The sequence below is a fragment of the Pseudophryne corroboree genome, chromosome 4 (genome assembly GCF_028390025.1).
Source record: "Pseudophryne corroboree isolate aPseCor3 chromosome 4, aPseCor3.hap2, whole genome shotgun sequence".
Taxonomy (NCBI): Eukaryota; Metazoa; Chordata; class Amphibia; order Anura; family Myobatrachidae; genus Pseudophryne; species Pseudophryne corroboree.
Genome location: NC_086447.1, coordinates 801,423,023 through 801,446,022, shown reverse-complemented (window position 1 = coordinate 801,446,022; position 23,000 = coordinate 801,423,023). Strand labels below are relative to the sequence as shown.

Below are 23,000 nucleotides of genomic sequence, written 5' to 3'. Positions count from 1 at the left end.
TATAATGCCAATAACTTCTTGGAAATTAGCAGTTTTCTATCTGGGTTAACCCACGCTTCGTCACACACGTCATTCAATTCCTCTGATTCTGGAAAAGCTACAGGTAGTTTTTTCACCCCCCACATAATACCCCTTTTTGAGGTACCAGCAGTATCAGAGATCTGCAAAGCCTCCTTCATTGCCGTGATCATATAACGTGTGGCCCTATTGGAAAATACGTTTGTTTCTTCACCGTCGACACTAGATTCATCTGTGTCGGTACCCGTGTCGACTGACTGAGGTAAGGGACGTTTTACAGCCCCTGACGGTGTCTGAGACGCCTGAGCCGGTACTAACTGGTTTTCCGGCCGTCTCATTTCGTCAACTGACTTTTGTAATGTGCTAACATTATCACGTAATTCCATAACTAAAGCCATCCATTCCGGTGTCGACTCCCTAGGGGGTGACATCACCATTACCGGCAATTGCTCTGCCTCCACACCAACATCGTCCTCATACATGTCGACACACACGTACCGACACACAGCAGCCACACAGGGAATGCTCTAATCGAAGACAGGACCCTCTTAGCCCTTTGGGGAGACAGAGGGAGAGTTTGCCAGCACACACCAAAAGCGCTATAAATGTATATAAACAACCCTAGAAGGTGTTGTTTTTGATATAAGCGCTTTTAATATATCAATATCGCCAAATTATGCCCCCCTTCTCTTTGTTACCCTGTTTCTGTAGTGCAGTGCAGGGGAGAGTCCTGGGAGCCTTCCTCACCAGCGGAGCTGAGCAGGAAAATGGCGCTGAGTGCTGAGGAGAATAAGCTCCGCCCCTTTTTCGGCGGGCTTTTCTCCCGGGTTTTAAGAAAACTGGCCTGGGTTAAATACATACATATAGCCTTAATGGCTATATGTGATGTATTTATATTGCCACTAAAGGTATTTAATATTGCTGCCCAGGGCGCCCCCAGCAGCGCCCTGCACCCTCCGTGACTGAATCAGTGAGACGTGTAGCAACAATGGCGCACAGCTGCAGTGCTGTGCGCTACCTTCATGAAGACTGAGGAGTCTTCTGCCGCCTGCTTTCCGGACCTCCGTCTTCAGCGTCTGTAAGGGGGATCGGCGGCGCGGCTCCGGGACGAACCCCAGGAGGACCTGTATTCCGACTCCCTCTGGAGCTAAGTGTCCAGTAGCCTAAGACTCCAATCCATCCTGCACGCAGGTGAGTTGGAAATCTCTCCCCTAAGTCCCTCGATGCAGTGATCCTGTTGCCAGCAGGATTCACTGAGATTTAAACCTAAAAAAACTTTTTCTAAGCAGCTCTTTAGGAGAGCCACCTAGATTGCACCCTTCTCGGACGGGCACAAAAACCTAACTGAGGCTTGGAGGAGGGTCATAGGGGGAGGAGCCAGTACGCACCATGTGATCCTAAAAGCTTTATTTAGATGTGCCCTGTCTCCTGCGGAGCCCGCTATTCCCCATGGTCCTGACGGAGTCCCAGCATCCACTAGGACGTTAGAGAAAGATATATAGGATATGTAAAGGCCAATACATGTATCCACATACACGTAACCTCAAACCATGGCAAATAGTCCCATTTAGCGTGCAACGAACTTTGCAACTTTGCTGCGGGAAAACTGTAATCCTGAGGACCTAGTACATGGGTCTGCAACCTGTGGCTCTCCAGCTGCTGCGGACACATCCCAGCAAGCCCTGCTTAAAAGCAAAACTGTGGCATGGCATGTTGGGATTTGTAGTCCCACAGCAGCTGGGGCGCCGCAGGTTGCAGACCCATGACCTAGTACAATAGAAGTGAAGCAAGCTGCAAACGTATGGAAAAAGTGACCAATCTAGGGTGAGAAGGCAAAAGACAGCTCCGATATTAGTGAGCTACGCCATGCATCGTTGTGCTTTATCTGTGACTTTATACTAATGTGAACTAGGCTCAAACCTGAGGAAAAAGTGCACAGAATCGCGCCAGGCATCTGGGACCATATGACGCAAAAAGCACAGTGTATGAGGAAACTGCAATGATTACCTGTTGTATATTATTGTTCATATTATTTACACGGTTACAATTTGTGATTAAAATTCAATAAAAATGTGAATCATAAATAAAATTTAAAAAAATGGAAAAAATACCTGGGTGCCCACCAGCAAGAAAGGTACATTTGGGGCATACTCCTTCAGCTCAGGAACCCATTCCTCCTTCACATTTTGAAACGAGGCCGGATTTACCACGGAAAAACAGATCAAGAAGACGTCGGTCATGGGATAAGACAGCGGTCTCAAGCGATCATAATCTTCCTGAAGCAGAAAGAAAAGCTCATGGTCAGCTGACACAACGTAATACAGACACTGGAGATCATATCATACGGCAACAGTCTCACACAAAGTTTATGTACTGTACATTTCTACAACATTCCAGAAAAGTGTGTTACAAAACAAACAAACAAAAACCCATGTTAATCATCCAGCTTCAATATGACTGGAGCCTCGCCATCACCTGTTTGAAGTAATCTGCGCTGCTGGTAATATTCTGATGATACAATAGTCAGCAGGATATTCTACTGCTTCAAAATAAGTATACAGGGGCCTAATTCAGATGTGAGTGAAGTGGCCATTGCTGCAGTGGAAGCAGCAGTGATGCACTAATATGGTAATGCAGCAGGAGGCGTCTGATATAAGTAGCCGCCTCCTTCCTGTATTAGTGATCTGTGTCGACCTTTTGAACCTATCGACCCTCCTACCTTTACCTGTCAACCTTTTGACCCTGATGACCGAATGCATGTTGACAATAATAAGAATTTACTTACCGATAATTCTATTTCTCGGAGTCCGTAGTGGATGCTGGGGTTCCTGAAAGGACCATGGGGAATAGCGGCTCCGCAGGAGACAGGGCACAAAAAAGTAAAGCTTTTACCAGATCAGGTGGTGTGCACTGGCTCCTCCCCCTATGACCCTCCTCCAGACTCCAGTTAGGTACTGTGCCCGGACGAGCGTACACAATAAGGGAGGCAATTTGAATCCCGGGTAAGACTCATACCAGCCACACCAATCACACCGTACAACTTGTGATCTAAACCCAGTTAACAGTATGATAACAGAAAGAGCCTCTTAAAGATGGCTCCTTAACAATATAACCCGAATTTGTTAACAATAACTATGTACAGTATTGCAGATAATCCGCACTTGGGATGGGCGCCCAGCATCCACTACGGACTCCGAGAAATAGAATTATCGGTAAGTAAATTCTTATTTTCTCTATCGTCCTAAGTGGATGCTGGGGTTCCTGAAAGGACCATGGGGATTATACCAAAGCTCCCAAATGGGCGGGAGAGTGCGGATGACTCTGCAGCACCGAATGAGAGAATTCCAAGTCCTCTTTTGCCAGGGTATCAAATTTGTAGAATTTTACAAACGTGTTTTCCCCCGACCACGTAGCTGCTCGGCAGAATTGTAATGCCGAGACCCCTCGGGCAGCCGCCCAAGATGAGCCCACCTTCCTTGTGGAATGGGCCTTAACAGATTTAGGCTGTGGCAGGCCTGCCACAGAATGAGCAAGTTGAATTGTGTTACAAATCCAACGAGCAATCGTCTGCTTAGAAGCAGGGGCACCCAACTTGTTGGGTGCATATAGTATCAACAGCGAGTCAGATTTTCTGACTTCAGCCGTCCTTGAAATGTATATTTTTAAGGCTCTGACAACGTCCAACAACTTGGAGTCCTCCAAGTCGCCAGTGGCCGCAGGCACCACAATAGGTTGGTTCAGGTGAAACGCTGATACCACCTTAGGGAGAAAATGCGGACGAGTCCTCAGTTCTGCCCTATCCGAATGGAAGATTAGATAAGGGCTTTTATAAGATAAAGCCGCCAATTCAGATACTCTCCTGGCGGAAGCCAGGGCCAGTAACATAGTCACTTTCCATGTGAGATATTTAAAATCCACCTTTTTCAATGGTTCAAACCAATGGGATTTGAGGAAATCTAAAACTACATTTAGATCCCACGGTGCCACCGGAGGCACCACAGGAGGCTGTATATGCAGTACTCCTTTAACAAAAGTCTGTACCTCAGGAACTGAGGCCAATTCTTTTTGGAAGAATATTGACAGGGCCGAAATTTGAACCTTAATAGATCTCAATTTGAGACCCATAGACAATCCTGATTGTAGGAAATGTAGGAAACGACCCAGTTGAAATTCCTCCGTCGGAACACTCCGATCCTCGCACCACGCGACATATTTTCGCCAAATGCGGTGATAATGTTTCGCGGTGACTTCCTTCCTTGCCTTAATCAAGGTAGGAATGACTTCTTCTGGAATGCCTTTCCCTTTTAGGATCTGGCGTTCAACCGCCATGCCGTCAAACGCAGCCGCGGTAAGTCTTGAAAGAGACAGGGACCCTGTTGTAGCAGGTCCCTTCTCAGAAGTAGAGGGCACGGGTCGTCCGTGACCAACTCTTGAAGTTCCGGGTACCAAGTCCTTCTTGGCCAATCCGGAGCCACTAGTATTGTTCTTACTCCTCCTCACCGTATAATCTTCAATACCTTTGGTATGAGAGGCAGAGGAGGAAACACATATACTGATTTGTACACCCAAGGTGTTACCAGTGCGTCCACAGCTATTGCCTGTGGATCTCTTGACCTGGCGCAATACTTGTCCAGTTTCTTGTTGAGGCGAGACGCCATCATGTCTACCATTGGTCTTTCCCAACAGTTTATTAGCATGTGGAAGACTTCTGGATGAAGACCCCCCTCTCCCGGGTGAATATCGTGTCTGCTGAGGAAGTCTGCTTCCCAGTTGTCCACGCCCGGGAAGAACACTGCTGACAGTGCTATTACGTGATTCTCCGCCCAGCGAAGAATCTTGGCAGCTTCTGCCATTGCACTCCTGCTTCTTGTGCCGCCCTGTCTGTTTACATGGGCGACCGCCGTGATGTTGTCCGACTGAATCAACACCGGTTTTCCTTGCAGGAGTGGTTCCGCCTGGCTTAGAGCATTTTAGATTGCTCTTAGTACCAGAATGTTTATGTGAAGAGACTTTTCCAGGTTCGTCCATACCCCCTGGAAGTTTCTTCCTTGTGTGACTGCTCCCCAACCTCTCAGGCTGGCGTCCGTGGTCACCAGGATCAAATCCTGTATGCCGAATCTGCGGCCCTCCAATAGATGAGCCTTTTGCAACCACCACAGAAGATATACCCTTGTCCTTGGCGACAGGGTTATTCGCAGGTGCATCTGAGGATGCGACCCTGACCATTTGTCCAACAGATCCCTTTGGAAAATTCTTGCATGGAATCTGCCGAATGGAATTGCTTCGTAAAAAGCCACCATTTTTCCCAGGACTCTTGTGCATTGATGTACAGACACCTTTCCTGGTTTTAGGAGGTTCCTGACCGGTCGGATAACTCCTTGGCTTTTTCCTCGGGAAGAAAAACCTTTTTCTGAACCGTGTCCAGAATCATCCCTAGGAACAGCAGACGTATCGTCGGAAAACAGCTGCGATTCTTGGAATATTTAGAATCCAGTCGTGCCGTCGAAGAACTACTTTAGATAGTGCTCTTCCGACCTCCAACTGTTCTCTGGAACTTGCCCTTTTTAGGTCGTGCAAGTAAGGGATAATTTAGATGCCTTTTTTCTTTGAAGAAACATCTTTTCGGCCATTACCTTGGTAAAAAGGCCCGGGGTGCCGTGGATAATTCAAACGGCATCGTCTGAAACTGATATTGACAGTTCTGTACCACGAACCAGAGGTACCCTTGATGAGAAGGACAAAATTTGGACATGGAGGTAATCCTTGATGTCCAGGGACACCATATAGTCCCCTTTTTTCCGGTTCGCTATCACTGCTCTGAGTGACTTTATCTCGATTTGAACCTTTTATGTAAGTGTTCAAAACATTTTAGATTTAGACTATGTGTCACCAAGCCGTCTGGCTTCAGTACCACAATATAGTGTGGAAAAATAATACCCTTTTCCTTGTCGTAGGAGGGGTACTTTGATTATCACCTGCTGGATATACAGCTTGTGAATTGTTTCCAATGCTGCCTCCCTGTCGGAGGGAGCCGTTGGTAAAGCAGACTTCAGGAACCTGCGAGGAGAAGATGTCTCGACTCTCCAATCTTTACCCCTGGGATAATACTCGTACGATCTAGGGGTCAACTTGCGAGTGATCCCACTGCGCCCTGAGACTCTTGAGACTACCCCCCCACCTTGAGTCCGCTTGCACGGCCCCAGCGTCATGCTGAGGACTTGGCAGACGCGGTGGAGGGCTTCTTTTCCTGGGAAAGGGCTGCCTGCTGCAGTCTACTTCCCTTACCTCTATGTCTGGGCAGATATGACTGGCCTTTTGCCTGCATGCCCTCATGGGAAAGGAAAGATTGAGGCTGAAAAGACGGTGTCTTTTTTAGCTGAGATGTAACTTGGGGTAAAAAAGGTTGGATTTCCCAGCTGTTGCTGTGGTCCCCAGGTCCGATGGACCGACCCCCAAATAACTCCTTCCCTTTATACAGCAATACTTCCATCTGCCGTATGGGATCTGTATCACCTGACCACTGTCGTGTCCCTGACATCTTCTGGGAGATATGGACAACGCACTTATCTTGATGCCAGAGAGCAAATATCCCTCTGTGCATCTCACATACATATATATAGAATGCATCCTATTAAATGCTCTACATGAATAAAATATTTTCAGTCAGGGAATCCGACCAAGCCAACCCAGCACTGCATCTCCAGGCTGATGGCGATCGCTGGTCGCAGTATAACCACCGTATGTGTGTATATACTTTTTAGGATATTTTTCCAGCTTCCTATCAGCTGGCTCCTTGAGGGCGGCCGTATCTGGAGACGGTAACGCCACTTGATAAGCGTGTGAGCGCCTTATCACCCTAAGGGGTGTTTCCCAACGTACCCTAATTTCTGGCGGGAAAGGGTATAACGCCAATATTTGCTATCGGGGTAACCCTACGCATCATCACACACTTCATTTTATTTTATCTGATTCAGGAAAAACTACAGGTAGTTTTTTCACTCCCACATAATACCCTTTCTTGTGGTACTTGTAGTATCAGAAACACGTAACACCTCCTTCATTGCCCTTAACGTGTGGCCCTAATGAGAAATACGTTTGTTTATTCACCGTCGACACTGTATTCAGTGTCCGTGTCTGTGTCTGTGTCGACCGACTGAGGTAAATGGGCGTTTTTAAAACCCCTGACGGTGTTTCTGAGACGCCTGGACCGGTCCTAATAGATTGTCGGCCGTCTCATGTCGTCAACCGACCTTGCAGCGTGTTGACATTCTCACGTAATTCTCTAAATAAGCCATCCATTCCGGTGTCGACTCCCTAGAGAGTGACATCACCATTACAGGCAATTTCTCCGCCTCCTCACCAACATCGTCCTCATACATGTCGACACACACGTACCGACACACAGCACACACACCGGGAATGCTCTGACAGAGGACAGGACCCACTAGCCCTTTGGGGAGACAGAGGGAGAGTCTGCCAGCACACACCAAAAACGCTATAATTATATAGGGACAACCTTATATAAGTGTTTCTCCCTTATAGCATCTTTTATATATATACAATATCGCCAAAATCAGTGCCCCCCCTCTCTGTTTTAACCCTGTTTCTGTAGTGCAGTGCAGGGGAGAGCCTGGGAGCCTTCTCTCCAGCTTTTCTGTGAGAGAAAATGGCGCTGTGTGCTGAGGAGATAGGCCCCGCCCCTTTTTCGGCGGGCTCGTCTCCCGCTATTTTTGAAGTTAGGCAGGGGTTAAATATCTCCATATAGCCTCTGTGGGCTATATGTGAGGTATTTTTTGCCTCTAATAAGGTTTTTATTTGCCTCTCAGAGCGCCCCCCCCAGCGCTCTGCACCCTCAGTGACTGTTGTGTGAAGTGTGCTGAGAGGAAAATGGCGCACAGCTGCAGTGCTGTGCGCTACCTTTATGAAGACTCAGGAGTCTTCAGCCGCCGATTTTGGACCTCTTCTCTCTTCAGCGTCTGCAAGGGGGCCGGCGGCGCGGCTCCGGTGACCATCCAGGCTGTACCTGTGATCGTCCCTCTGGAGCTAGTGTCCAGTAGCCAAGCAGCAAATCCACTCTGCACGCAGGTGAGTTCACTACTTCTCCCCTAAGTCCCTCGTTGCAGTGATCCTGTTGCCAGCAGGACTCACTGTAAAGTAAAAAACCTAAGCTAAACTTTCTCTAAGCAGCTCTTTAGGAGAGCCACCTAGATTGCACCCTTCTCGTTCGGGCACAAAATCTAACTGGAGTCTGGAGGAGGGTCATAGGGGGAGGAGCCAGTGCACACCACCTGATCTGGTAAAAGCTTTACTTTTTTGTGCCCTGTCTCCTGCGGAGCCGCTATTCCCCATGGTCCTTTCAGGAACCCCAGCATCCACTTAGGACGATAGAGAAATGGTGTTGCCCTATTGAGTATCTATCTAGACACTGTCTATCTATCATCCGGATACCAGATTTACCACGTAGATCAGTCGCTGCAGCACTTGGACAAAAAGCAGGACAGTTGGTCTGAGACGAGGGTGGAAATGGTGGGAAGAGCTACTAACTGTGCTTTATAACACCAGGTTACGGACTTACAAGTCCAGTAATGGTAGATAAAATTAGGAGTAGGAGAACTTCCCGAAGACAGCATGGCCAAAGATAGAAAACTCTGGGATCTCTGCTGAAGGATTCCTTGAATCTGCCTGCCACAACTTTACCTAGCCATACACTAAGTCGATATCGTGTACGAATACACAATATCGACACGTCATTCGACCCATCGCATGCACATCCGCGGATCGCACGTCGCATCAACTGATCATATGTGCTGCACATATGATCAGTCAATCCCGGCAGCAAGCAGTTACGGAGGTATGATAGAACATACGGTGCAAAAGCACCGTACAATCTATCACACAGCGGGGAGCTGGCGGGGGAGGGAGAGGGGTCGTGAGACAGCTTGCATCTAATGCGAGTCGTCCAGGTCTATGGCCAGCATTACAGAGATTTCCTGAAAATGCAGCCTAACGATTTACTAGGAATCCAGACCGTGTTTTCATAAATGACATGTGCATCTTCTGGCAATCATCAAGCCTCAGTGATCAGACATCAGAGCAGTGATGAGAATGCACGGAATGGAAAGAACACACTTTAGTGGACATTTCTTTGATTTACTAATGTAGAGGAAATCAGTCTGATTCTAGCAAGCAACAAACAATGACAAACTGACTGGAAACCGTTGGAAACTATTTTTAGGCTGACTGGCTGATGAGCCTCTGTGCATCCGTAATCATGCACAAGAGAGCCTTCTGTCCGAGGTATAAGCTTGTATATATGGTCACCAGGTCAATCAACACACATCTGCGCACAACTGAACTAAACATGCCCTGCTAGATGTACACATTTACTAACATGGTGCCACACACAGTGATTTACAACACGGTATATGCATATTAGGAGTAACCAGAGCTACTGATTGCTTGGAAATTACATGGGAAACAGCCTATACAGCCAGCATATTACCCATAGTCTGCACAAACTACATCAGTCTTTGCCCCATAGATTATTACACCAACATAAAGCCCCATAAAACCGGTTAGGCAAATTCAGTGGCTACTGATGCAGAGTGGAACGTAAGAACTTTTGCATGTGTGAATTCATAGTGCATATACTCACATAATGTGGGCATTCAAATGTGGCTATGCAGAGTCATATGCAATTTGGGCAAATAGACCCTAGCGGCTGAAGAAGCAGAACTGGGACGGAAAGAAGAGCTCTCAAACAGGCAGAGAGTATAGTGATGGTGTGTTCAGGTAGATGCGGGCAGGTGATAACTAGCAGTAAGCTAACCACACAGGGTCTGCATCTGCGGTGGGGAAGGGGGTTGCTGTCTCGATGCGGTAACAGTCTTGTGCATGGTACAGTGCTGTGTTTATCAGGCAGCTGCCAGTGAGAGCTGTGAGGGGGAGGTGCTGCTAGACACATGCCATACAGCTTTACATAACAGGCTATAAGGGGTGAATTGGGAGCATTTAGAGGGGGTGTTCTCTGTTGAGCTGAATGCCATATTGTATTTTATTAATTCTATAAGAGCGATCCAATTGTTACCCCAGCGGCTGCCACTAGATGGCACCCGACGGAGTAATTCAATTGTTACTCCATTGGAGCACATGTGCCATGGGAGGGGAGGCATCTCTTCTCGCAGCCTACTGAAGAGAAGATATGTGTGAAAAAAACCTTTTTAGTTTGGGCGCCCTAACCCGGAGTCTAGACGGGTTTAGCAGTACATAGCAGTCTAATTGGGTGCACAGGTTCGATAATGGAATAATTTCCTCTGTTGTTTGCCCATTAATTATAGTGGTGCCCATAGCAACTGAATCACACTCTATAGATACTCTGAGGTGGTGGAAGCCAAGCATCAGTCTAAACGTCTAACGAGAAGTCTTTAGTATGTACTAGAAGCTCTTTTGCAGTAAAGCACATTCTTAGCTGCACTCTAAGCTTGCTCCTATAATCATTTAAAAGTAACATGTATAATAAATAGTGATTTCCTTTACTCTAATGTAAAAATGTAATGTAAGAAACATATGGGGTGGTCCTAAAGTCTCAATGTGTGTACAGGATAGGGACCAATAATTAAAAATAATATATTGCAAATTACTATAGGAAAGAAGAATGGGTAGGTATACATGGTGGAGAGCAATTAAGATTCCTAGTTTTTGAAGGCAGAAAGGTTCTGTCTATGAAGGTGCTCCCAAAGAGTATATGTAAAAGGTCCTAAAGTCGTAGTAGACTAATAGCCATCTCGCAGTCACCGCTGATCAGTGCACAGAGGATGGGCGGTTTGAGGGCAATGGACTTTCATTTGCAGGATAGTGTATCCGACTACAAACGTGGGTGCTTATTGATTTTCTTTGGGCAGGTAGATGCGCGTGTGCAAATAGAAGTATTGAATTTGCACTTTAGAAATGTTTACAGCAAATCTTTGACAAGACTATATATTAGTAAATAATCCTAATAAATGTGGTACTAGGACATAACCATTGCTGGTTTAATACTGGCTTGTTCACATGTGCTCATTGTCCTTAATATAATTGAAAGGACAATATCCTGCAGAGTCTCAAACAATTTAGCCTAAAACATCTATCATCTTGGCTTTGTTTATTACGTAGCACCTCCTCCAACAACAGATGAAAATAACTGAAAGAAGCATGAATGGATTAAGGGCTCTATTTAGTAAACTTAAAAAAAAATCAAAGGGTTTTCTCCAGCATAGTAGCACCAATCTCATCCACATCTCCCCTGCCCCCTTCCTACCATTCTCCTGTACCCTCTGTAATGCTAGCTACATCTGCAACAGACTGACAGCTATCCACGACCCCTTAATTTCCCTCTCTCTTAACCTTCTTGCCATCACTGAAACCTGGCTTTCCTCCTCTGACACTGCGTCCCCTACTGCCCTATCCTTTACCTACTCAATCATACCTGATGACCACCAAGGCGGTGGAGTGGGCATCCTCTTCTTGCCCAACTGTACCTTTTGGGTCACTCCACCAGAGCCCTCCCTTTCTTTCTCCACTGTGATGTCTACTTTATCCATCTCTTCTACCCCATTCACCTCTGTGTTGCAGTCATCTACCATCCCCCCGGCTTCTCCACCTGTTTCTTTAAAAATTTTGCTGCCTATCTCCCCCACATCCTCTCCTCTGACCTCCCCCTCCTCTATCATCCTCTCTCTCCAGTGTGTACCCCGCTTGCCATACAGCGTGTACCCCGATGTATTCTCACCATCTCCGGAATATGGACGCTGCCATGACACTTGCAGTCAGCTGACTTGGTGCTATACACTTTTGAGCACTGGAGCGCTCACATGACTTGATCTCTGCTGACCAGGGGGTATATAGCCAAAGTTCCTGCTCAGTATCATTGCCTTGAACAACGCGTCACATCCTCTGAACAAGCGTCTCCTGGCTCCAGTCTCCTGAGACTCCCTTGTGTCAATTCTTCCGTGGAACTACAGGTACCAGCCATCCAGTTCGTCTTCAGCTACACTCTGCTCCTACAATCATTTGCAGTAAGAGACTCTCTCCAGATGCTGTATATAATACTCACCGGTTTGTTACTACTCTGCATCAGCACTGTGCTATTCAACCTGCACTAAAGCATCCTGCCTAAAGTACAGCTGTCTCCTGCAATAACCGAATCTGGTTCTGTTGTTGTATGCAAGCATTGCCTATTGACTGTGTAGCTCTGTTGCAAGTTCCTATCGGTTTCCAGGCCGATCGGTATTACCAACTGCCTACACAAATCCTGTTTCAAGTTACAGTACCATCGGTTTCCAGGCCCATCATCTGTATTACCAATTGCCTATAAAAATCCTGTTTCAAGTTCCCATCAGCTTCCAGGTCGACCATCGTTTATTCCAAGTCATTACCGGTTCCCAGACCGATTGTCAGTTACTTAAAGTTACCCATTGGTTCACAGGCTGATCATCGTTTTTTCCTGTTACCCATCGGTTCCCAGGCCGATCATCATCTGCTCCTGTTTACCATCGGTTTCCAGGCCGACCATAGATTGTTCCACTTCAACATCGGTTCCCAGGCCGATCATCGATTGCTCCAGGTTACATCGGTTCCCAGACCGATAGTTGTTAAAGCTCTGTTCATCATCGGTTTCCAGACCGAACATTTCCCAAGATACTTTTTCTATAACCAGAAACTATCAGCTTCCGCGCTGATTCTTATGCACATACCACCATTATTCCAGTTTCCTTTGTTTCCTGTGTGCAGTCTCAATAAATATCATTTGCGCACATGTGCAGAAACTTACTCCAGCCTCGTTTCCTCCATCGCAGCACCACTGACCCACTAGTGCCCCCTCCGGGAATAGACACAAACCCAGACCTGACAAAGATATCTTCAGAGGAGCTCATTTCAATCTACTTAACTTTAGTGTAAATTGAAATCAAACACCAAATACAAGTACAGTGAGAGACACTTGTCACGGCTAGGGTTGTTTGTGAATCCGGACTAGGTTGAGCTGCTGGGTTTCGGCTTAGGACCTTAGGACAGAATTGGGCTGGCTTAATATAAGATCTACTCAATCATAGACGTTGCAGTTTGGCAAAGTTGAAACACCTGACTGGATGTTGTATCAGGTGAATTGAGTTGGTGATGTGGTACCAGCTATATGGGAAACTGGAACACTGAGTGATGAGTTACCAGTGAATAAGAATAACTGGGAAGTTTATAACACTGAGGATTCACAATCACTGGGATGAGATTAACCAGTGAATTTGCAAATACTGCAACGGATATGCAGGAGCAGCTTTACAGGAATGCTGGTATAGGCTGTACCAGCGAATTAAGTAATACTGCAATGGATTGCAGGAGCAGCTTTTCAGGACTGCTGGGATAGGCTGTACTAGTGAATTGGAAATGCTGCAATGGAGTTGCAGGGTAGCTCTTCAGGAATTCTGGGATTAGCTGTACCGGTGAATCTGGATATGCTGCTGTGACAGGACGGTCCAGTACGAAAGCACTCGCCGCTTTCGCGTCCCGTCTCCTGCGCACAGAATGGAGGGTCAGGTCACACGAGGCCTGACCACATAGGGGATTCCCGCTTACCGTCAGTAACCGCCTGTTACTGACTCCACCCACTGCATTGTGGGCGGGTTTATGCTGCCACCACCAAACTCCTAACCTGCCGTGGCGTTTGTAACCACGGTTCTGCTCTGTATGTGCCGACGCACTGCCTTACCACACCTGTGTGGTGTTGACGAATCCCCACTAGCCACTTGCTAGGCCTCTACCGGTAGCTGGCGGAAGGCGGAACTTGGAGACGTTAGGTGCTTCCCTGGACAGCCGGAGGACGGGGCTATGTTTGGCATAACCCTGTAGGTCACAAGATGAAGCAATCTTCTTGAGGCAGATGTTTATTTGCTCAATAATAGCCTTAAAAAAGACTCATCCCTATTGCTAGGGGCAACAGCATACAGCAAGATGTTCCAGCAGAATAAAGATGGTACAACTACCATACGGAGGCACGCAGGCCTCCTTTTTATGTCAATTTTCCACACAGTACCACAGGGGGGTAAGCCCTCCCTGTCTTCTCCAACCAATCAGGTTATCGCACAAAATATAAATAAATTACATTTTACAAGGATGTCAGTAAGTGCAAAAAAGCTATTTCCTTTTTCCTGCCACACACAGACACAGTTTTGTATAATTTAAACTCCAAATCCTACCACCTGGGAGATTACACTAAACTTCACCATTGATACATTTAACACATAGCTTTAAATACGGTTTGTATTGGATTTACCAAACAAATATTCTTCCTTCCTGCATCTACCATTCAGGATTCGTATATCAATTAAATCAGCTACATGAAACAAACAGGTTCCAAGCCCATAGACTTTATCTATGGGATAAGGAGATCCCACGTGATTAGCATATTTCTCTAAGGAACTTACACATCAAAAGGTATTGTCATTCACACCTCTCTGCTAGGACAGGGCCATTAGCATGCCACTTCCTACTGACAGGAGATGATTATTCAGACATTGATAAGAGTAAGTGCATTTTCCCCTTTAAAATACAGGTGACCATATCTTGAATATAAAATAAATACAGTTAAACATGCAATCCTGCAATTGTGCACCGTGCACTACATATGACATGTTAAAACACATCATTAAACAAACTTTTAAACAGTCCGCGCCCAGCGCCGTAAGTACGTTTAACAGTGACGCCAAGCGCCCATTGTCCCTTAATATGGCGCCGGGCACGAGGGCTAACCCCTTCAGTGCCGCAGCGGCCATTGTCCACGTGGGCTGGGGGTCTCTCCGGCCACACTCCCCCCCCCATTCAAGCGGGTCAACCAGGGACCCATGTCCCAACGATTTGGTCCCTGGTCCCGCAGTCCTTAATGGGCTTACTGGGAATTCTTTGGGGGTTCAGGCTCCTCCTGACGTGACAGTCCATCCGCATTGCTATGAACCTTGCCTTGCTTGTGGATAATATGAAAGTCATAAACCTGAAGAGCAAGGCTCCACCGCAACAGTCTGCCGTTTTCCCCCGTGGTGTGCTGGAGCCACCGTAATGGATTGTGGTCCGTTACCACCGTAAAATGGCGGCCATACAAATAGGGCTGAAGCTTCTTCACAGCCCAAACAATAGCCAAACACTCCTTTTCAATTGTGGCATAACCCACCTCTCGCGGTAGCAGCTTTCTGCTCAAATAGGCCACAGGGTGCTCCTGCCCATATGGCTCCTCCTGGCTCAGTACTACTCCCAGTCCGTGCAGTGGCGCAGTAGTTCGTAAAACACAGTCCTGGTCAAGAATGTGCGCCATCAGCACTGGAGCGGGTATTAGAGCCTCCTTCAATGACTGGAATGACAACTCGCAAGCGGGTGCAAAGTCCACTGACTTGGGAATGCCCTTCCTAGCCATCTCTGTACAGGGGTTCACTACAGGACTAAAGTCAAGGACAACGTGTCCGTAGGGCCTTACAGGTTCTAAGGTCAGTACCTGTCTGGGTGATGTGGGTCGGGGACAGCCTCTGGTGGCCTCTGCTTTGGGCCTACCCCTGTCTCCTCCCACATGGTGCCCCAGGCACTGCACCTCCATCATTTCTATCTGGCAACTGTCTGCCCTCCAATCCTCCTCTGTTGACCTATGACTCGGGAAACCTACCCTGTCACCTAGGCCTACTCTTTCCTCCTTGTCCGCTACCTGTGCCACAGTGATGGCGGCCAGACCACCAGCCTCTGGATCCTGTGTGGCATCCACTACAGGGAGGCTGCGTGTCTTCCCCGATCTACTGCGCACAGGCAGGGGACCTGCTATGTCCACAGCAACTCGCTGTAAAGGTTCTCCTATGGGCAGAGGCCCAGAGACAACACAACCGCTGGAGTGCCCCAGCTGCCAACGCATGGCACCAGCCTTACAGTTGGTCTGGGCGTCATCAGACATTCCAGACCAGGGTAAGCACTGTGTCAGGCACTTCAGGGTACGGTCTATCTCAGGGTTACTGTCCAAAGGGGTTTCGCTGGCGACAGACACCGGTTGCGCAGGAAAGTTCCCTGGGGGGACCAGTTGGACACATTCCCTATCTGGTCTATCCCCTCCCACTTTCCTGTCTACCCTGTACCTTAACCCTTCCCGCCAGGTCAAACTTCCTGCCCCAACCCTGTCAAGGCCGCTGCCAGAGTGGCGCCTCATGCCTTTCGGGGATGGGTCAGAGAGTTGAGCCTCCCTAAACTCCTGCCTGTGGCCCTCAATCTCTCCTAAATTGGGACACTCTACAGGGGGATCTAGGTGGGGACTACTAGGGTCAGTCTGGTAGGGGTCAGTCATGGAAAAGTCAGTGTGGTTTCTCATACTCACCGCTGGAGTTGGCAAACCACTTGGGTCAGGAGCATCATTGGGCACCCACCACAGGATCAAATGAGCTGGAACCAACATCCTCTGCGTTGCTAGGGGACGTAGGCATACCAGAGGCAAAAGGCATGCGGGGTCGATGTGCTGATCTAGCCGCTGTAATCTTTTCCTCTGGGCTGGTTGATGCTGTGGGAGACCATCCATGACGGCAACTTCTCGCAACTCTGGTCCGGCTCCCCAGTCCAAGTAGACTCTTGCCATGGGAACCTCTTTCTCTGTTCCATCTGCCAGGGTGACCTTGGCAGTGCGACCCTGCAATACTGCAGCAGGATCTATAAGGTGGGGGCTCACCACAGTGATTGAGGCCCCAGAGTCTCTTAGGCCTTCACCCTGCAGGGGTCTCACGTGGACCGGCTGCAGGTGCCTCCACATGTTGTGTAGGGGCTGTTTGGCCATGCAGGTGACTCTCTCCGCAGAGTGCACCTGTCTCTCGTCTCACTCCATCGGACTGACTGGAGGGGGAACAGTCTCTGTAGGCTCATCTCCTCTCGTCAAACAAGCGAGCCGGGCTCCAGCACTCGGATTTGGGGCACGAGTCTGGGGTGCTTGGGATGCAGGACAGTTCATCCTCAGATGTCCGATTTTCCCACAGCCGTAGCACTTCTTCTCCAGTCGTGGCACCGATGATCTCTGATCAGTTGCAGGGACGCTGCGGTGCGGTTGCTGGCCAAGAGCACCCGGGTTGGAAGATGCTGGTCTTTGGGGTGTTGAGCTGAAGAGGGGGGTCCCCTTCGTGGTACAGTCTTTTGGAGCTGGCTGCTGGCTGGGCGCTTCTGGCCCTGTGGCCGAATTGCCACATACTTGTCTGCTAACTGGGCAGCCATCTTTAAGCTGGGTGGCTCCCGGTCTAGCACCCACTCCTTCACTTCTGGGACGCACCTGCGATAGAACTGCTCCCTGCAGATCAGGTCGATCAGTGCGTCCCATGTAGTGGCTTCAGAATCCTTCACACACTTCACCACATACTGCCGCAGCTGGGTGGCGAACTGCTCATGGGTGCTGCTAGGATTCTTGGGCAAGTCTCTGAACTTCCTGTAAGACTCTGGAGTGATGAAGAATCGCTGGAGGGCCCGTGAGACTTCGTCGTAGTCCCCACAGTCCTCCATGGCCACTCCTCGATAGGCCTCTCCATGCAGAGTGGGCACAAGGTGTCTCACCCACACCGACTTGGGTAAATCGTGTAGTTTACAAGTCCTTTCAAAAACTTGTAAATGTCCATCAATGTCCCCATCACTGTCTGCAAACTTGGCAAACTGAATGCGTCCTGATCTGTGTACAACAGCTGACAACGGCTCCCGGGGTACCACGGCCTGTGGTGCCCGCTCCCCATGCCACATCCGAATGACAAGCATGCATTCTTGCTCCGTTGCCCTTTCCCCCAATTCCGCTAGCCGATCTGCTAGGGTATCCGGGCCGCCCCCCCTGGGACGTTGGGATCCTGGCCCTGCTAGGGATTGCTGGGAAACATTGCTGCTGTGAGAGAGGGCGGGGCTTGTGGGTCTCACCAGTTCCTTACGAAGGTCCACTGTTGGGCCGTCCTCTGCGATGCTGACGCCGTCAGTGCTTTCCACCTCCGCCCGATGGGACTCCTCCACGCTCATGAGCGCCGCCTTCATGACGCTTCTGGACGCGTTGAAAGGGATATCCACACCCTTCTCCTGGCACACGATCTCCAGATCATCCTTGGACATTCCGCTGAATTCCGCCATCTTGTGCGTTCTCCTTCGCTGCAGTTACTCCTCCCCTGAGTAACTCGGCTTCTCCAATCGGGTGATGAAAAGCCGCCTGGGATTATCCCACCGCTATGCCACCAATTTCTGTGACAGGACGGTCCCATACGAAAGCACTCGCCGCTTTCGCGTCCCGTCTCCTGCGCACAGAATGGAGGGTCAGGTCACACGAGGCCTGACCACATAGGAGATTCCCGCTTACCATCAGTAACCGCCTGTTACTGACGCCACCCACTGCGTTGTGGGCGGGTTTATGCTGCCACCACCAAACTCCTAACCTGCCGTGGCGTTTGTAACCACGGTTCTGCTCTGTATGTGCCGACGCACTGCCTTACCACACCTGTGTGGTGTTGACGAATCCCCACTAGCCACTTGCTAGGCCTCTACCGGTAGCTGGCGGAAGGCGGAACTTGGAGATGTTAGGTGCTTCCCTGGACAGCCGGAGGACGGGGCTATGTTTGGCATAACCCTGTAGGTCACATGATGAAGCAATCTTCTTGAGGCAAATGTTTATTTGCTCAATAATAGCCTTAAAAAAGACTCATCCCTATTGCTAGGGGCAACAGCATTCAGCAAGATGTTCCAGCAGAATAAAGATGGTACAACTACCATACGGAGGCACGCAGGCCTCCTTTTTATGTCAATTTTCCACACAGTACCACAGGGGGGTAAGCCCTCCCTGTCTTCTCCAACCAATCAGGTTATCGCACAAAATATAAATAAATTACATTTTACAAGGATGTCAGTAAGTGCAAAAAAGCTATTTCCTTTTTCCTGCCACACACAGACACAGTTTTGTATAATTTAAACTCCAAATCCTACCACCTGGGAGGTTACACTTCACTTCACCATTGATACATTTAACACATAGCTTTAAATACGGTTTGTATTGGATTTACCAAACAAATATTCTTCCTTCCTGCATCTACCATTCAGGATTCGTATATCAATTAAATCAGCTACATGAAACAAACAGGTTCCAAGCCCATAGACTTTATCTATGGGATAAGGAGATCCCACGTGATTAGCATATTTCTCTGAGGAACTTACACATCAAAAGGTATTGTCATTCACACCTCTCTGCTAGGACAGGGCCATTAGCATGCCACTTCCTACTGACAGGAGATGATTATTCAGACATTGATAAGAGTAAGTGCATTTTCCCCTTTAAAATACAGGTGACCATATCTTGAATATAAAATAAATACAGTTAAACATGCAATCCTGCAATTGTGCACCGTGCACTACATATGACATGTTAAAACACAGCATTAAACAAACTTTTAAACAGTCCGCGCCCAGCGCCGTAAGTACATTTAACAGTGACGCCAAGCGCCCATTGTCCCTTAATATGGCGCCGGACACGAGGGCTAACCCCTTCAGTGCCGCAGCGGCCATTGTCCACGTGGGCTGGAGGTCTCTCCGGCCACACTCCCCCCACCCCCCATTCAAGTGGGTCAACCAGGGACCCATGTCCCAACGATTTGGTCCCTGGTCCCGCAGTCCTTAATGGGGTTACTGGGAATTCTCTGGGGGTTCAGGCTCCTCCTGACGTGACAGTCCATCCGCATTGCTATGAACCTTGCCTTGCTTGTGGATAATATGAAAGTCATAAACCTGAAGAGCAAGGCTCCACCGCAACAGTCTGCCGTTTTCACCCGTGGTGTGCTGGAGCCACCGTAATGGATTGTGGTCCAGTACCACCGTAAAATGGCGCCCATACAAATAGGGCTGAAGCTTCTTCACAGCCCAAACAATAGCCAAACACTCCTTTTCAATTGTGGCATAACCCACCTCCCGCGGTAGCAGCTTTCTGCTCAAATAGGCCACAGGGTGCTCCTGCCCACATGGCTCCTCCTGGCTCAGTACTACTCCCAGTCCGTGCAGTGGCGCAGTAGTTCGTAAAACACAGTCCTGGTCAAGAATGTGCGCCATCAGCACTGGAGCGGGTACCAGAGCCTCCTTCAATGACTGGAATGCCAACTCGCAAGCGGGTGCAAAGTCCACTGACTTGGGAATGCCCTTCCTAGCCATCTCTGTACAGGGGTTCACTACAGGACTAAAGTCAAGGACAACGTGTCCGTAGGGCCTTACAGGTTCTAAGGTCAGTACCTGTCTGGGTGATGTGGGTCGGGGACAGCCTCTGGTGGCCTCTGCTTTGGGCCTACCCCTGTCTCCTCCCACATGGTGCCCCAGGCACTGCACCTCCATCATTTCTATCTGGCAACTGTCTGCCCTCCAATCCTCCTCTGTTGACCTACGACTCGGGAAACCTACCCTGTCACCTAGGCCTACTCTTTCCTCCTCGTCCGCTACCTGTGCCACAGTGATGGCGGCCAGACCACCAGCCTCTGGATCCTGTGTGGCATCCACTACAGGGAGGCTGCGTGTCTTCCCCGATCTACTGCGCACAGGCAGGGGACCTGCTATGTCCACAGCAACTCGCTGTAAAGGTTCTCCTATGGGCAGAGGCCCAGAGACAACACAACCGCTGGAGTGCCCCAGCTGCCAACGCATGGCACCAGCCTTGTCCGCGCCCAGCGCCGTAAGTACGTTTAACAGTGACGCCAAGCGCCCATTGTCCCTTAATATGGCGCCGGGCACGAGGGTTAACCCCTTCAGTGCCGCAGCGGCCATTGTCCACGTGGGCTGGGGATCTCTCCGGCCACAGCTGCAATGATGAGCAGCTGAACTGGATAGCTCAGGAAGCCAGGGAGTGCTGGATATGAAAACTGCACTATTCTTGATTTCAACAGGAAAATATGGTGCTCACAACAGATTGATAGACAACAAAGCACTAGCGATTTGCCTGAGCTGGGATTCAGGATTTATACTTGATGCTGATTTTTGGTGATGATCACATGACTGAGAAATGGTTCCTGATTGGACTCTGGGCAGTCAGCTGATCAGACCTGTCATGGTGTCATCCATGACTGGTTTTGGAGGGCATTGCCGGTGTGGAGGGGACCATGGAGGCTGGCAATGGCCACCAGACCTGGGAGCGCAAATAATGGAGACATAGCGCAGCGGCAGACAGCGCAGGATGCCAGACAGACCAGTGGATGCTGGACAGCGCCTCAAAGTGCGGCGCAGGTAAGAGAGAGGGCTGCTAGGGAGCAGTGAATACCTCAGATTTGTGACAACTGTCCTGTGAGTCTGCAGAAAGACAGGGGCCTGTACTTTATTAGAGGTCTGCAGCAAACACCTTTATGACAGCATGTGTACCTCTTTGTATTTGTTAAAAAAAAATTTGTTTCAGCACAATAGATATTTATATAGCTGAGGGAAGCAAAGCGTAGCTTCTCTTAAAAATGTAACGTAGTCTTCAGGTGATATGTCTACCTGCTCTGGATAAAAGCAGGGAAGAGACAGTTACTTTCTCCCGGAGTGCAGGACTTTCACTGGTCCCTTGGACCCATATTGCACACGTTCGGGTAGGCATATGGAGGGAATTCAATTAGTCACGGGTCTTACTGCGTGACTGCAGCTCGCTAGATTAACAATTGGAACTATTTAATTAGCAGCCTGTTTTCTCACACACAAGGCTAGTCCGCATAAACCATAAATTCACAGGTTAAGTGCCTGGAGCTTGCAGGCAGCCATGGTAAGCCCTGAAAGCCCTACAGTACTTACCACAGATTTATGCTCACAATTTATGAGAGTGACAACAGAAACCTGTGTTGTGTAGCCTGCAGACTGTAATTGAATAGCATCAGGCACTTAACCCAGGAGCCACAAACCTGTGGCAAGTGGGTGGAATCCGTTTAATTTGCCGGCTGTCGGAATCCCGGCGGTCAGGATACCGATGCTGGAATCGCACCAGCTAGCAATGCCGCCAGCCGGAATACCAGCGCTACAGGACTATTCCCACTCATGGGTGTCCACAACACCCATAGAGTGGGAATAGGTCCTGTGGCGAGCGCAGCGAGGGGACTCTTTGCACTCGCCCCGCTGCCGGCATACTGGCGGCCGGGATGCCGCTGTCGGTATACTGACAGCCAGCATCCCGGCCGCCGCTAAATCATACTGAATCCAAGTGGGTAACTGAATTTGCCACTAAAAAGTGTACGCTGAAGTCTTTCACGTTTGTGATATACAGCAAAGGCAGGACATTTCTCCTTGCCAAGACAGTCCTGTAGACCATGGGCTGTTTCAGAAGATTTTAAGGATATACAGCAAGACACAGATAGCTTTATTCTGTATATTATGCATATTTTACTAAATAGACCCCTAAAACAGCAGTAAAACATATGCACATTTTTACATGCCAACATGAAATTAGCCATGTTGTGTGCAGCTATAAATATTCATTAGGTAATAACGAGACGTACTGGCAGGAGCATGCTCACTGTACTCTGGAGAAACATCATGTGACATCATCACACTGTAGGATGCCCGCCAGGACATTGGCATTAAATAATCACATGACTCTACTGTCACAGGGTCCTCAGCTCACACCAACTGTGTATTTAAATAATTCCTAATGCATCCTGGCAGAGAAGACATAAAGACAAGGGCGCAGTTTTACAGATGGCATTTCCCAAGAATAGTTTGTGTGGTTTGCACATTACAATTAGACTTTTACTGAAGCTGTACTATTCTTGTTACATTTTTCAAAGCTAACAGGGTGGGTTCTTTAAGTTTTAACCATGGGTAATGTTTAAATGGATTTCATGTACATAGATTTTAATCAAATTGTTGCTACACCCTTCCATTGAAACCACCAAATGTCCTGTTTCAGCTTAGGGACTGAATACACCCTCATTTATTTATAGCACACAGGCTTTAAAAGAGAAACTGGGACATGAAGGCTACAAAATGTAACATAT

The 23,000-nt window shown here is 48.5% G+C and overlaps 1 protein-coding gene across 1 annotated transcript in view; it reads right to left on the bottom strand.

Annotated features, from left to right (window-relative positions):
- RHOQ (ras homolog family member Q) overlaps positions 1-23,000 on the bottom strand; it is a 143,559-nt gene that overhangs the window by 77,834 nt on the left and 42,725 nt on the right. The window contains exon 3 of the mRNA XM_063918388.1: positions 2,130-2,294. Coding sequence (XP_063774458.1) covers positions 2,130-2,294 — 165 coding nt within the window. The remainder of the gene's footprint in view (positions 1-2,129; positions 2,295-23,000) is intronic.